Consider the following 11,462-nt stretch of genomic DNA (forward strand, 5'->3'; position numbering starts at 1 on the left):
CAGGCATGATATTGAATCATTTTAGATATTTAATTGGAGTAATTTGCCTTTGTGGGTGTGAAAGAGGGATAAGTCTTGTGCCTTCGTGGGCCAAAAAAGGGATAAACTGTACAATCTGCATAAAGGACAAAAAATGAAGAGCTTAAATATTCGGATCCGATTAGATTAGTTGGATGCGCACACGCAAACAGGCACGTCTCTGCTCATATCGAATCCTGCAATCCTTAAGCTAAAACTGAAGCTCCATACCACACAAACAATCCCCTTTGATCAAATTCCAAGCTTTAATCAGGCACGTACTATACAGTCTGCCGTCCTACGGCTGCATATTGAAACAAGCAAGCACAGTCGTGACAACCGCAGCCTTTAGAGAAGTAGCCATCGTATGATGCTTACTCATGAGTTTGCTCTCTCCTGCCACTTTGTTAACGTGATCCATCATTTATAAAGTGGCCATTTCTGCTAACACGCTGCATACATTCGGTGTCATACCATTTCTCCTAGTCCGGTTAATCATCAATCAATTTGCTTAAGGAGACAATTCACCTCGGCTTCATTGAATTTAGAATCTGGCGGTGAGCTCCTTGCTCGCAATTTGGCCGCAAAGTTTTATCAGCTGCAGAAACTTGCACTGTATGTTGCCTTTTATCTCACCATCCACGCAAAAAGAAGAAGATGGTGTGCGACAAAAATCTTAACCTCCCTAACACCAACACCATCTCCAGTTGACAATCCGGCACACTTGATAAGACACATCATCTCTCTCTCAGCTCCTCATTCATAACAAGGTCTTCAAAACCAGTGCATCGCATAAGAATCTTGTTTCCAGAGTTAGAAGCACCCCTCCACTTTAACATTGCAATTTAGGACCAAGGTTGCTCGTGAAATGTAAAAAACTCTAGCGAATATGCTTAAACCTCTTCTTCAATAACTTGTGACGCCTAAAGTTGCCTGGTTAATAATGAAAAGCACAAGAAGCAGAAACTTAAAGTGACCAAAACAAAGCAGCTGGGACAAAATCCCAGGTCCACAACATTGCACTATCTTGGAGTAGACAAAAGAACCGAAGCACATGTGGAACAATCATGTTTCATCATGATTTGATTCAATCATCAACTGAAAATATGGGTGAGGTTACTGTTAATCAAATTGCCTGATAATGAACCTCTTGAACACGTATCTTCAGGGAAGTGAAATATGTTTGAAACTTACTAAAGGTCCATAATAACGATGAAAAAGCCACATATACACAAAATGGAAAGAGAGAAATTTACCTTGTCTGCAAAACTGAAAAGAATTACATGCACCTAAGTCATTTCTCATCTAAGTAACAGAAAGCCGCAAATGATTGGCATCGCTATGTATAAAACCTTCCTCAACATCAAACTTGCTCGAAGTGGGTCAGTTTTATTTCTTGTTAAGCTCAGCTACCGTCTCTGCAAAATCAAGTCATATACAAGAAGACAACCAGAACTCCAATATTTGCTCTCCCTACTAGGTGACTGACAAAAAATTAGAGAATTGATTGCTTGACTGCATTTAGTGAGACTTGTACACTCCAAGTGAATTGCTGTGTCACTGTGAACCAATGCCCCTTCTTTTAGCCACGCGAAGCATATTAGCGGCCTCTCTCATCCCACTAAGAAGAGCACCATGCATTGTGGCTGGATATTGTTTATTAGTTGCCTCTCCTGCAAAGAAAACTCTTCCATCTCCAACACTCTCAGAAAGAATATCATAATCGTCACCAGAAGATCCAATTGCAACATAAGAATAAGAACCATACGCAAAGTGATCCTTCCCCCATCTAGTGCAAACTGCCTGAACTGGATCAGGAACAACAATCCCTTTGGGGGTGAATATACCTCTCAATATGTCTAAGACTTTATTCACAGATTCCACTGGAGACATCATCTCAAACTTGATTGCTGCTTCCCCTGCAACGAGAGCTATGAGAAGTGGGCCTCCTGAAACTGAGTGGTAACTATAGAACAGAAAGAACTCCCCTCTCATGCTCGGGTCTTCAGCCAAGTGCCCAAACGTATCGATGTCTGCTCCCCAAAAATTATACGTGAACAACATTGCAACTTTGTTCAACAACCCAAACCCTAATCTGCTTATGGCATCTAACTTTCTTTGAGGAAGTTCAGGAACAAACTCGATAGTCCCTTTCTTTAGCACACCCAAAGGCACAGTGCAAAGAACCATGTCTCCACGAAACTCCTGCCCACCCGCATAAACCAAAACCCCATCAAGCCCATACCTAATACTCTCCACCGTCCTTCCATAGAAAATTGGCAAGTCCTTGGCAAACTCTCTAACAAACCTCTCATTGCCACCAGGGATGAAACAATGATCACCCCCCATCTCATATGGATCATCCTGATCCCAGTACGCCATTGACAAATTAGACATCAGAGAAGCATTTGCATATTCCAAATTCGCGAGGTGCCAATCCAATAGCATTCGCTCTTGTGGATTTCCTGCCACATTATACACGTGCCTAAAAGCTTCCAGTGCAGTTCCCAACGGAACATCAATCGATTTCACTTCCTCGATCATAGATTGCCTAAGATTACAAACTCTATCCAACAACTTATTAAATGAGACCTCTACTTTAGAATCAACGTCCTTATTCACAGCTTTCCCATTAGGCAGATACAAAGGGCAAACATCTCTAACCTTATGAAGGGGTAACCCCAACTGCCTTGCCAACACCCCAAGCGGATTCCCATTTATTCCGGTGAGCACACTCCCACCGAGATCGGCTGCAGCCTCTACTCCATCTCCGCTCATTTTCTTAGACCTAACGCGCCCACCCGGCCGAGCCCTACCTTCCAATACCACAACCTTAAACCCTAGAAACACCAATTGCCTCGCAGCCACCAAGCCCGCCATTCCAGCTCCAACAATCACCACATTTGCTCTCTCGACACCATCAGCCGACCGCAGTTTCACTTCCGTGATAGCAGGTGCGAGGCCAAAGTTAATGTATCCGTGTTCGAGGAGAAAATAGTACGCAGAGTGCACGAGGGTTCGGTGCTCCGTCCGAATCGCCTCGAGCGCTTGCTCAAACGTCAACCACATCGACACGTTCGATCTCCACCTCGCTAGAATGTGGTTCCGAATGATTATATAGTTCGCTTGCTCCGAACCACCGAGTACCGACACCACATTGGCCTCAATCTCTTCCTCCGTGAGCGAGTCCACCGGGAAACCAACGGAGATCGCGATTAGCGCCTCCATGTCGATCTCCTTCGCCGGATCGGCCAGTCTGTACCTTCGGTTCCGTGACAACGACGGCCCGCCGTTGATCTCGGTGAAGAACTTCTTCCTACGGCGCCGCTTCCTCGTCGGCGCGACGGAGATGGCTCGCCCGGCCTCGGTCGCGGCTCCGCTCCGCTCCCCGGCGGCCGGCTCGGAGAAGTCGTCCCGGATTTGAGCATCCGGGAGGGGGTCGGAGGAGTCGTCCTGGGTGTCCGAAGCGGGAGGCTCGACCTCGGTCTCGGTGCGGTCGGACTGGTCGGACGGCGAGACGGGGGCCCGCTCCAGAGGAGCCTCGGACTGCGCGACGAGGTTCTCCGGCGTGGAGACGTCGGAGCCAGAGCCGGAGCCGGAGCCGGCGCTGTTGGGGTCGCCGGACAGCGCCGGCCCTGGTGGCGCTTCGGGCGATGCCATGTTCGAGGTTCGAGTTCTCCGCTCGGTCGCAGCTCTCTCAAGTCACAGATAGTCGCTCCTTCCATGGAGAAGGCTGTATACTTCTTGTGGGCCCATGAAGCAAGAGGCCCAATACTTCTTCGGGGCCCTAATTGGGCCCAAGAGAGGCCCAACGACATCCCCGGTCAACCTCTCCCCCACAGAGAAGGAAGGAAGCAGAAACGGGGAGGAAAATTCAAGCTACGGGAGGGTCCACGTGAAAAACCCTGGTCCGAATCGAATCGGACAGTGATCGATCGATCGATCGCTCCTCTTTGATTTCGCGTTCCTTTTCGTCCTCCTCTCTTCGTTCGATTCCGTTCTCCAGCTCTCGAAGCTGCAAAAATCTTTGCCTTTTCGCTCTTCGATTCTGGAGCTGGATTCTTTCCCTTTTCTTCCTCCCCCGCCCCCCCAAGTTCTCTTGAGCTCCCCCAATCGGAACGGAGGGAGAAGGGCCGTCCTCGCGGAGCAGGCATGATAACGAGATCGAAACTGGCGGAGCAGTTGAGGGAGTACCAGCTTCGATCCAAGAATGATTGGGCCTCTGTTTCCCTTTTCTGCTCCAGCTCTAGTTTCGGCTCTTCGAGGTAACTTTCACGGCTTGCTTTGCCTGAATTCAGCCTGAATTCAGCTTTCGTTTTTTTCTTTTTCTTTTTTTGGTGGGGTGGCGAAATAGTTGGTGCTGTAATTCGTTCTTGCCCCTTTCTGTTATTCCAAGATTGGCTTTAATTTGTTTTGTTGCGAGATATATGGAGTGTGAGGGATCATGGGAAATCCTGGTGTATGTGATTGTGAGATCAAGCGTCAAGGGCCACGAGATGTAGACAAAACTATGATTTTGGAACTTTGGGTAGTTGGGTCGGTTTACTGCTTCTTTCTCTTGAAGCTATTAGCAATTTTAAAGGAAGCAATGATTCTGGGGGGAGTATATAATTGGCAGTCGTAGGAAGGAAAGCCAAAAAGAGGTTTTGATGGTTGCTATCTTAAATTTTAATTGCATATGCATCGTGAAAGGGGTGATGCATGCTGGGTTTGAATGCATGAGGTATCTGTTTGCGGGTGGCAGGCTCGTGTTAATTTTCTTCGATAGTTACTCACTTTGGAGCCTGACTAAAATCAATTCCATTAGGAGGTAACTTGATGTAAAGAGGATGTCTTCTCTATCAAACAATCGTTGGTAGAAGGTCTTAAACTTTGTTGTTGCGGAGAGAAAAAGCTTTTGAGGTTAAAAATATGACCCATCAACTCAAACAAGATAGGCCATGTCAACTTAAAGCAGAGCAAATTTCTACTCTTTCACTTTGTGCTTATGGTCCCAGAGTAATGTGTTGTAGTCACACCGTTCGTTTATGATATCCTGATTGAAACTGGACTTCATTGTTTGCCTATGGGATTTCTGAAGGATACTTGGTTAAAGCTGTTCTATGATATTTTGTGAAATCTGTACAGAACTCTTGTCGTAATTTATGAAGCGTGGCTGATGTTGCACAAACTTCTTGTAGATTTTGAAGGCCTTCACTAGATTAGATCTCATTATTAAACAAAGAATGGGTCTTGTCAACTTTGAACATTTTCCTTATTCATTGTTCCACTTAGTCCAGTAATGTGGCTCTCAGAGATGCAATTTTCCACCAGTATCCTTTCCAAGATTACTCCCAGACATGTTGTATGCTCTTTCTATAATCAAAGTCATTTGCTATTTCTCTTACCATCCTTGTAAATGCAAGCTTCACCAATTTTTGGTTCTGCCTTTTGAGGAGATATAGTGTAAATAGGCTGGCAGTGCACATTTCACTAGACTACATCTCATTGTTGAACAAAAAATGGATATCACCTTTGAACATTCTCCTGATTCATTATTCCACTTAGCCCTGAGGCCCTCAGAGATGCAATTCCCCCCATTATTCTTTCCCTGATTACTCCCAGAGCTGTTGTGTTCTCTTTTATAAGGGAAGTCATTTACTATATTTCTTACCATTGAATATTCTATTTTGGATAAGTTAAGAGCTGAAAATTGAAATATGGTATGCCCCTTGCACATGCAACTGACCTGTTTAGCTCTAAATTCTAAATTTTAAATGATTGCTGCATGGATCTAAAGCTTGCACTTCACCAGTTCACGGTTCTGCCTTTTTGAGGAGATAATAGTGTAAATAAGCTGGTGGCGCACATTGGAAAGTGCCACTATAAAATTTCGTGCCTATTGAGTATAATGTGGTTTCTCGTGCATAGATACTTGTTTTAGCCTTTTCTATTAGTGAATTTTTTACCACTTACAAGATCCAATTTTAGCTAGATGTGTTTTCAGCTTTCTGGGGGTAAGTGCTAAAGCAAAAAAAAAAGGTTGCTTGTGACGTGTTAGTTTAAGTTTACCTTGATTAAAGTGGAAAACTTGATCACACTTGCGAATGAATGGCCATAACTGCAATATAACTTCTGCTTCCTTTCTGGGGATTACATTTAACTATGCAGACTATAATAGTCTTCGTCTTATTTGGATGCAGGGTGGATGTTGTGGTCTTTGTGATATGGGAGCTTGTAATTCTAGCTTTCTTGGTTTTCTCAGCAGTGTCTTTGTACTTCCGGCACATGCAGCTGGCCTTAATCTTAATCTGCGTCACCATGCTGTTGCTTCTATGCATGAAAATTACAAAGCAAATAAGATTGGCCAGGAAGAAGAAGCGAAGGATGCTTCTTCCATTATCCATGTAGTGTCAAAGTTTGGTCACAGATTTTTCCTGCTTTCTCATCCGGTCATGTAGCTTGGGGGAAGTGGTCGTTCATTGAATTGATCCATCACTAATTGTTTAATTGAGTACATTCATCAGGCTCAGGTTGGGTATAAGTTGACATGACAAATTGAAAGCGCTCCTCATTCTCATATGATACAAGAGACTCGGATTGATGATTATGCAAGCAGCTAGGGGGATATAGGGGGCTCGGCCTCTCTCTGCAGCTTTTCAGAGTGTCTGCACGAGCAATAACAGAGCGGCCTGTGGGAGATATTGGAATGGAGGTAGATGTATGAGAACGAGCATACGTTTCGACAATGTAATATGTGGCTTTATGAGGATGTTCATTTACATTTCTCAGGATGACAACATAAACGTGAGAAACCATAACTTCTCAAGATACAATTGCTTTCAGTTTGCATGTCAAGTTATTACTGTTGATTCATCATCTCACCTTCTCTAGTACTCTCTTTGTGACTCACGCCATAACTCTCTTTACGTTCATGCAAATTTGGGATGAAAGAAAGTGGAGCGTGGGAAAAGGAAGAAAGGAAAAGAGAGTAGTTAAGCCCGAAGTTGGGGTACACTCGACTGATGTCAATTTCTTAAATTATTCTCGTCGCATTCAGCAAGAGAGGATGTCTACAGATAATTGAGGGCTGACATTCCCAAAGAAGAGAACTATACAGAAGTTAACTTGCACGCTTTAGCTGGATACAAGATAAACATGGGGCTCACAAATTTATTCCCCGGAATCTCAATGTTAAAAATACTCTCTAGGAGTTAACGTCACGCAAACAACTAGCTAAGTGAACTCAATATCAACCGAGAAAGACAGATTGCACGTTGCGGCTGCATAAAAGCTCCCGATGCTTCAAAGTTTGGACGTAGCAAGCTTGATGAGATCCTTCCTCAGGATCTTGCCGGAAGGATTCTTCGGTATGGAAGCTATGAACGCCACTCGCCGGATTCTCTTGTATGGGGCCACCTGTAAAAATGCAGAATTACAACTTGACCGCAAATTGAACAGAAAAAAAAAAAGCAACCATGGGTGATTAGAGGGCATTGCAAAGAAAGTCTACATGATGTTTCAAGAGATTGACAAGGTGAATTAGCACTGGTCTCTGCATTTCACGCTTAGCTCTTTCCCTCTCGACATTGATAGGGGATCATAGTGTCATCTTTCAGTCAAACAAATCCTAAGGAACACTTGCTACGATAGCTTAAATAGAAATACATTGTCGTATGGTCGACGGGGCATATAGATCAAGCTCGTCTCATGTGATCTATGGACCATGCAATAGCTTTTACCCTTGAAAGGGTAATCATGCTTTTTAAATTACGGACACACCTGTCTCGCTACGAAGTCCATGACTGCCGTCTCCGATAGCTCCCTTCCTGCCTTTCTTGCCACATATGCCATGGGGAATTGTCCGACCTCCTTATCGGGGAACCTGCCACAGCAAACCACGCACAGCTCAAGGCAAATGAAACGGTGTGATATGTAATGACTTTCTTCCAACGAATTATGAATTGAATTTCGTGAAACTGCATTTCGAAATTGTTAGGTGAAAATGGGTGATGATTACGGTATAACGGCAGCATCGGCGACATCGGGATGTGTGAGCAGCAATGCCTCTAATTCCGCTGGAGGAACCTGCAGAATGTAAAAAATAGGAACGAGCTGAGCTCTATAGTCTAAGTGTGAACAAATTCCGTCGAGTAATTATCGCAACTTGCAATGGGATCGAGTAGCGTTCTCGAAAATTTACCTGATACCCTTTATATTTGATGAGTTCCTTCAGCCGGTCGACTACGAAAATGAACCCGTCATCATCGAAGTAGCACAGATCGCCGGTTCTCAGCCATCCCTCCGAATCCAAAGTCGAGGCGGTTGCTTCAGCATTACTAAAATAACCTGCGTGAATTCATTTCCAAAAACCCAACGAAATAAAATTCAGAAAAATGGCAAAAAAATGGATCATTCTTAGAAAAGTCTATCTGGAGTGTCAACAGAAAAGAAACACATCATCAGTGATCCACTCGATAGGTACTGCGATCATATTTGATTGGAATAATATCAAAACTTTGCACTCTTGTTGACACACCTCGCTCACCCTTTCTCTCTCATGCATGCAGCTAGACTCATCAAACAAGTGAGGTGGGTCGAAAATAGTCCGATCCAAATTGATCAATTTAACTTGTTGTGGCACATTTTCATTTATTACAAATCTAGTAATAATACTTGATCCAACCTGATTCCTATATTTAACCTAATTGAGAAAAACTCATATCCAAACTAAGGTGAAAATATGAAATAAGTAAGCGCTAAATCAAGCGAGGGCAAAAAAATGTGTCGGATTTATGTAAGTTGTGAATTCATTTAATACCCATAGTATTTATCAGATTTACATAAGTTGCGAAATCATTTAACACACATAGTATTTTAGGTCTTATTATTCTTTTAAATTCATTCATGATCTATTTGTTAAATATAACTTATCCATATAATAATATACCTCATCAAATATAAGGCTAAGAAATGGGTCCACATTCCATTTTGACTTTGCAGCATGATCAGGTACCAAACAAGGATAAAGCATTGGAAACGGAGAGTCTACAGTATAGGCCGATGAAGGCTTATGGCTGCTTCTTGAATAATCGGCGTTTGCCTGATTTGCCTAACATAGTCCGACTCATAATAATGTGACTCGAATCGACAATTAGTCCACATCATTAATCCGCTGCTCGAATCCCACTTCTAATTTTCTGAGAGGGGTAAATCATTGCGTGAATAGGAAGAGACGCGCATGGGAAATCATTTTTCACTCCCCAATAATGAGTGGAATACTCATCGTGAGAGGGTACCCAATGTCTGTCTAGACTTAATCAGATTTTAGACAAGATTTTACCGCAATTGCTGAATTTTTAGATTTTCGGAATCATTAGCAAGAAATTATATGAACATCGAGAAATCGATAGATAGAGAGATAAATAAATAAATTGAGATCTTTACCAAAAAAATAAATAAATTGAGATGCCGACGGGCCCGACACTGAAAAGCATCTGCATCACCATGCGCCATGCGTTTATTTGTAATAATAATAATAAAAAAAATCTCCATGCACCCACTATTACCTTTCATAATGGTGGGCCCCCGCAGCCAAAGCTCGCCCGTCCGATTCACTCCCAGCGCCGCCCCGCTGTCCGGATTGACGATCCTCGCCTCCATGCTCGGCGACAGCAGCCCCGCCGTGCCGTACCGCCGGCTCTCCTCCAGCGAGTCCGTCGACGCCCCGACCCCCGCCGACTCCGTCAGCCCGTACCCCTGCAGGATCCTCACCGCCGGGTACCTCTCCACGAACCCTTCGATCACCTCCCGGCTCAGCGGGGCCCCGCCGGAGAGCACCGAGTGGAGCGAGCTCAGGTCGTACCTCGCCCTTATCTGGTCCGCGTTGTTCACCATCGCGACCAGGATCGGCGGCACGAGCGGCAGGTACGTGGCCCTGTACTTGGCGATCGACGCGAACATCTCGTGCAGGTCGAACTTGGAGAGGACGACGATCGTCGCCCCCGCCGCCAGCAGGCCCGTCGCAAAAGCCGCCAGGCCGTAGATGTGGAACATCGGGACCGTGCACAGGAATCGATGCCCCCCTTCCTCGTCCAGATTGAACCTGTTGTTTGCATTCAAGTTGAGCGCGTGATGTTTCTCTAAAAACTTCGTGCAGATCATGGGATCGAATCGAATTGCAGAAATGATCAGATTTGCACGTGTTTAATGTCCCAATTGGTTGTGACGAGATTAGTACTCCCGTGCGGTGTTGTTCGACTGATGAACTGTCCCAGTTAAACCTAAAACAGGAAGAAGAAATTGGACCTGTTGAGGACTGTCTGGACCATCGCGATGAGGTTCCGGTGAGAGGAGACGACGCCCTTGCTCGCGCCGGTGGTGCCAGACGAGTAGAGGAGGGTCGCCGTGTCGTTCTGGTCGACTCGCTGCCTGACTCGGCTCCCGCTGGCCTCTGGCCCGTTCGCGATCATCTCGCGCAGAGTCGTGATTATCTTTGCCTTCGGAGCGGATCGATTGTTGCCGTCCGCTCGAGACGACGACGGCGACGCGGCGTCCTCTATGAGGACGAGAGGGAGGCCGGAGGCGGCGGCGGCGAGCTTGGGGGCGAGGTCGGGGGTAGTGAAGGCGAGGACGGGCTTGGAGTCGGCAATCTGCTTGGCGATCTCGGAGGCGGTATTAAGGGGGTTGGTGGTGGTGATGACGGCGCCGAGGGACATGACGGCGAGGCAGACGACGGGGAAGGAGATGGAGTTGGGGGAGAGGAGGAGGACCACGTCGCCCTTCCGGATGCCGGTGGCGGAGAGGCGGGAGGCGAGGGACTCGACGGAGCGCCAGAGCTCGGGGAAGGAGATGTGGAGGCCGGAGGAGGCGTCGACGAAGGCGGTGGAGCCGCGGTGGGAGTGGGAGGAGATGAAGGTGGTGACGTCGAGGGAGGGGTTGGGAGGGAGGGGGATGGGTTTGCGCTTGCTGTAGAAGGTGGAGTTGGGGCGACAGAAACCGCTTCGCCGGTCGATCTCGAGTGGGTTGGTCGCCATTGGAGTTGGGAGCTCGAGCTTCACAGCAAGCACTCTCTCTCTCTCTCTCTCTCTCGCGGAGACTGGTGATCTTTTTTAATCGAGACTGATCTGAGGCTGGTCGGCTTTGGAAATTGTCGCGGCTCACCGTCGTAAAACGGGGGACGGTGAATCCTCGACCTCTGAACTGAACAGAAGTGTTTCTTGACTTCCTTACTTTTCTTTTCTTTTCTTTTTTCTTTATGTTGACGTGGAGGTGGAGCACCAGCAGCCGTTTGATCGGACGGAAACGGCGACGTAAGCGTGCGAATCATCGACCGATGTGTACAGGAGTCGAAAGAAAGTAAATCGATTCATTGGAACTTGGGGTTTTCTTCTTCCTTCGCCATCTCGCGATCCGCCGCCGCCCGCCGCCGCCGCTTGCGCCCGCCGCCGCCTGGTTGCCTGGTC

The 11,462-nt window shown here is 46.3% G+C and overlaps 3 protein-coding genes across 3 annotated transcripts; 1 reads left to right on the plus strand and 2 right to left on the minus strand.

Annotated features, from left to right (window-relative positions):
- Positions 1-1,181: 1,181 nt before the first annotated feature.
- LOC104450303 (lysine-specific histone demethylase 1 homolog 1) lies at positions 1,182-3,714 on the minus strand. The gene has a single exon (XM_010064804.3). It carries the CDS (start codon positions 3,676-3,678, stop codon positions 1,576-1,578), a length of 2,103 nt encoding a protein of 700 aa, XP_010063106.2. The 5' UTR covers positions 3,679-3,714; the 3' UTR covers positions 1,182-1,575.
- A 180-nt stretch (positions 3,715-3,894) lies between these two features.
- LOC104450304 (hypothetical protein) lies at positions 3,895-6,881 on the plus strand. The gene is made up of 2 exons (XM_010064806.3): positions 3,895-4,283; positions 6,201-6,881. The coding sequence occupies exons 1-2, from the start codon at positions 4,171-4,173 to the stop codon at positions 6,406-6,408; spliced, it is 321 nt and encodes a 106-aa protein (XP_010063108.1). The 5' UTR covers positions 3,895-4,170; the 3' UTR covers positions 6,409-6,881.
- A 111-nt stretch (positions 6,882-6,992) lies between these two features.
- On the minus strand, positions 6,993-11,191 carry LOC104450305 (4-coumarate--CoA ligase-like 5). The gene is made up of 6 exons (XM_010064807.3): positions 10,306-11,191; positions 9,567-10,102; positions 8,201-8,346; positions 8,018-8,085; positions 7,780-7,882; positions 6,993-7,416 (listed from the first exon to the last, which is right to left on the minus strand). The coding sequence occupies exons 1-6, from the start codon at positions 11,031-11,033 to the stop codon at positions 7,303-7,305; spliced, it is 1,695 nt and encodes a 564-aa protein (XP_010063109.2). The 5' UTR covers positions 11,034-11,191; the 3' UTR covers positions 6,993-7,302.
- Between the last annotated feature and the right edge of the window lie 271 nt (positions 11,192-11,462).

The sequence above is a fragment of the Eucalyptus grandis genome, chromosome 6, assembly GCF_016545825.1.
Source record: "Eucalyptus grandis isolate ANBG69807.140 chromosome 6, ASM1654582v1, whole genome shotgun sequence".
Classification (NCBI taxonomy): domain Eukaryota; kingdom Viridiplantae; phylum Streptophyta; class Magnoliopsida; order Myrtales; family Myrtaceae; genus Eucalyptus; species Eucalyptus grandis.

Bases quoted from the DNA above. Each gene is read 5' to 3' on its own strand.
- LOC104450303 (XM_010064804.3), bottom strand. From the start codon at position 3,678: ATGGCATCGCCCGAAGCGCCACCAGGGCCGGCGCTGTCCGGCGACCCC.
- LOC104450304 (XM_010064806.3), top strand. From the start codon at position 4,171: ATGATAACGAGATCGAAACTGGCGGAGCAGTTGAGGGAGTACCAGCTT. The intron at 4,284-6,200 runs GTAACTTTCACG...ATTTGGATGCAG, and splicing joins TCTAGTTTCGGCTCTTCGAG to GGTGGATGTTGTGGTCTTTG.
- LOC104450305 (XM_010064807.3), bottom strand. From the start codon at position 11,033: ATGGCGACCAACCCACTCGAGATCGACCGGCGAAGCGGTTTCTGTCGC. The intron at 10,103-10,305 runs GTCCAATTTCTT...TGCAAACAACAG, and splicing joins GTCCAGACAGTCCTCAACAG to GTTCAATCTGGACGAGGAAG. The intron at 7,417-7,779 runs GTGTGTCCGTAA...GCATTTTTACAG, and splicing joins TGGACTTCGTAGCGAGACAG to GTGGCCCCATACAAGAGAAT.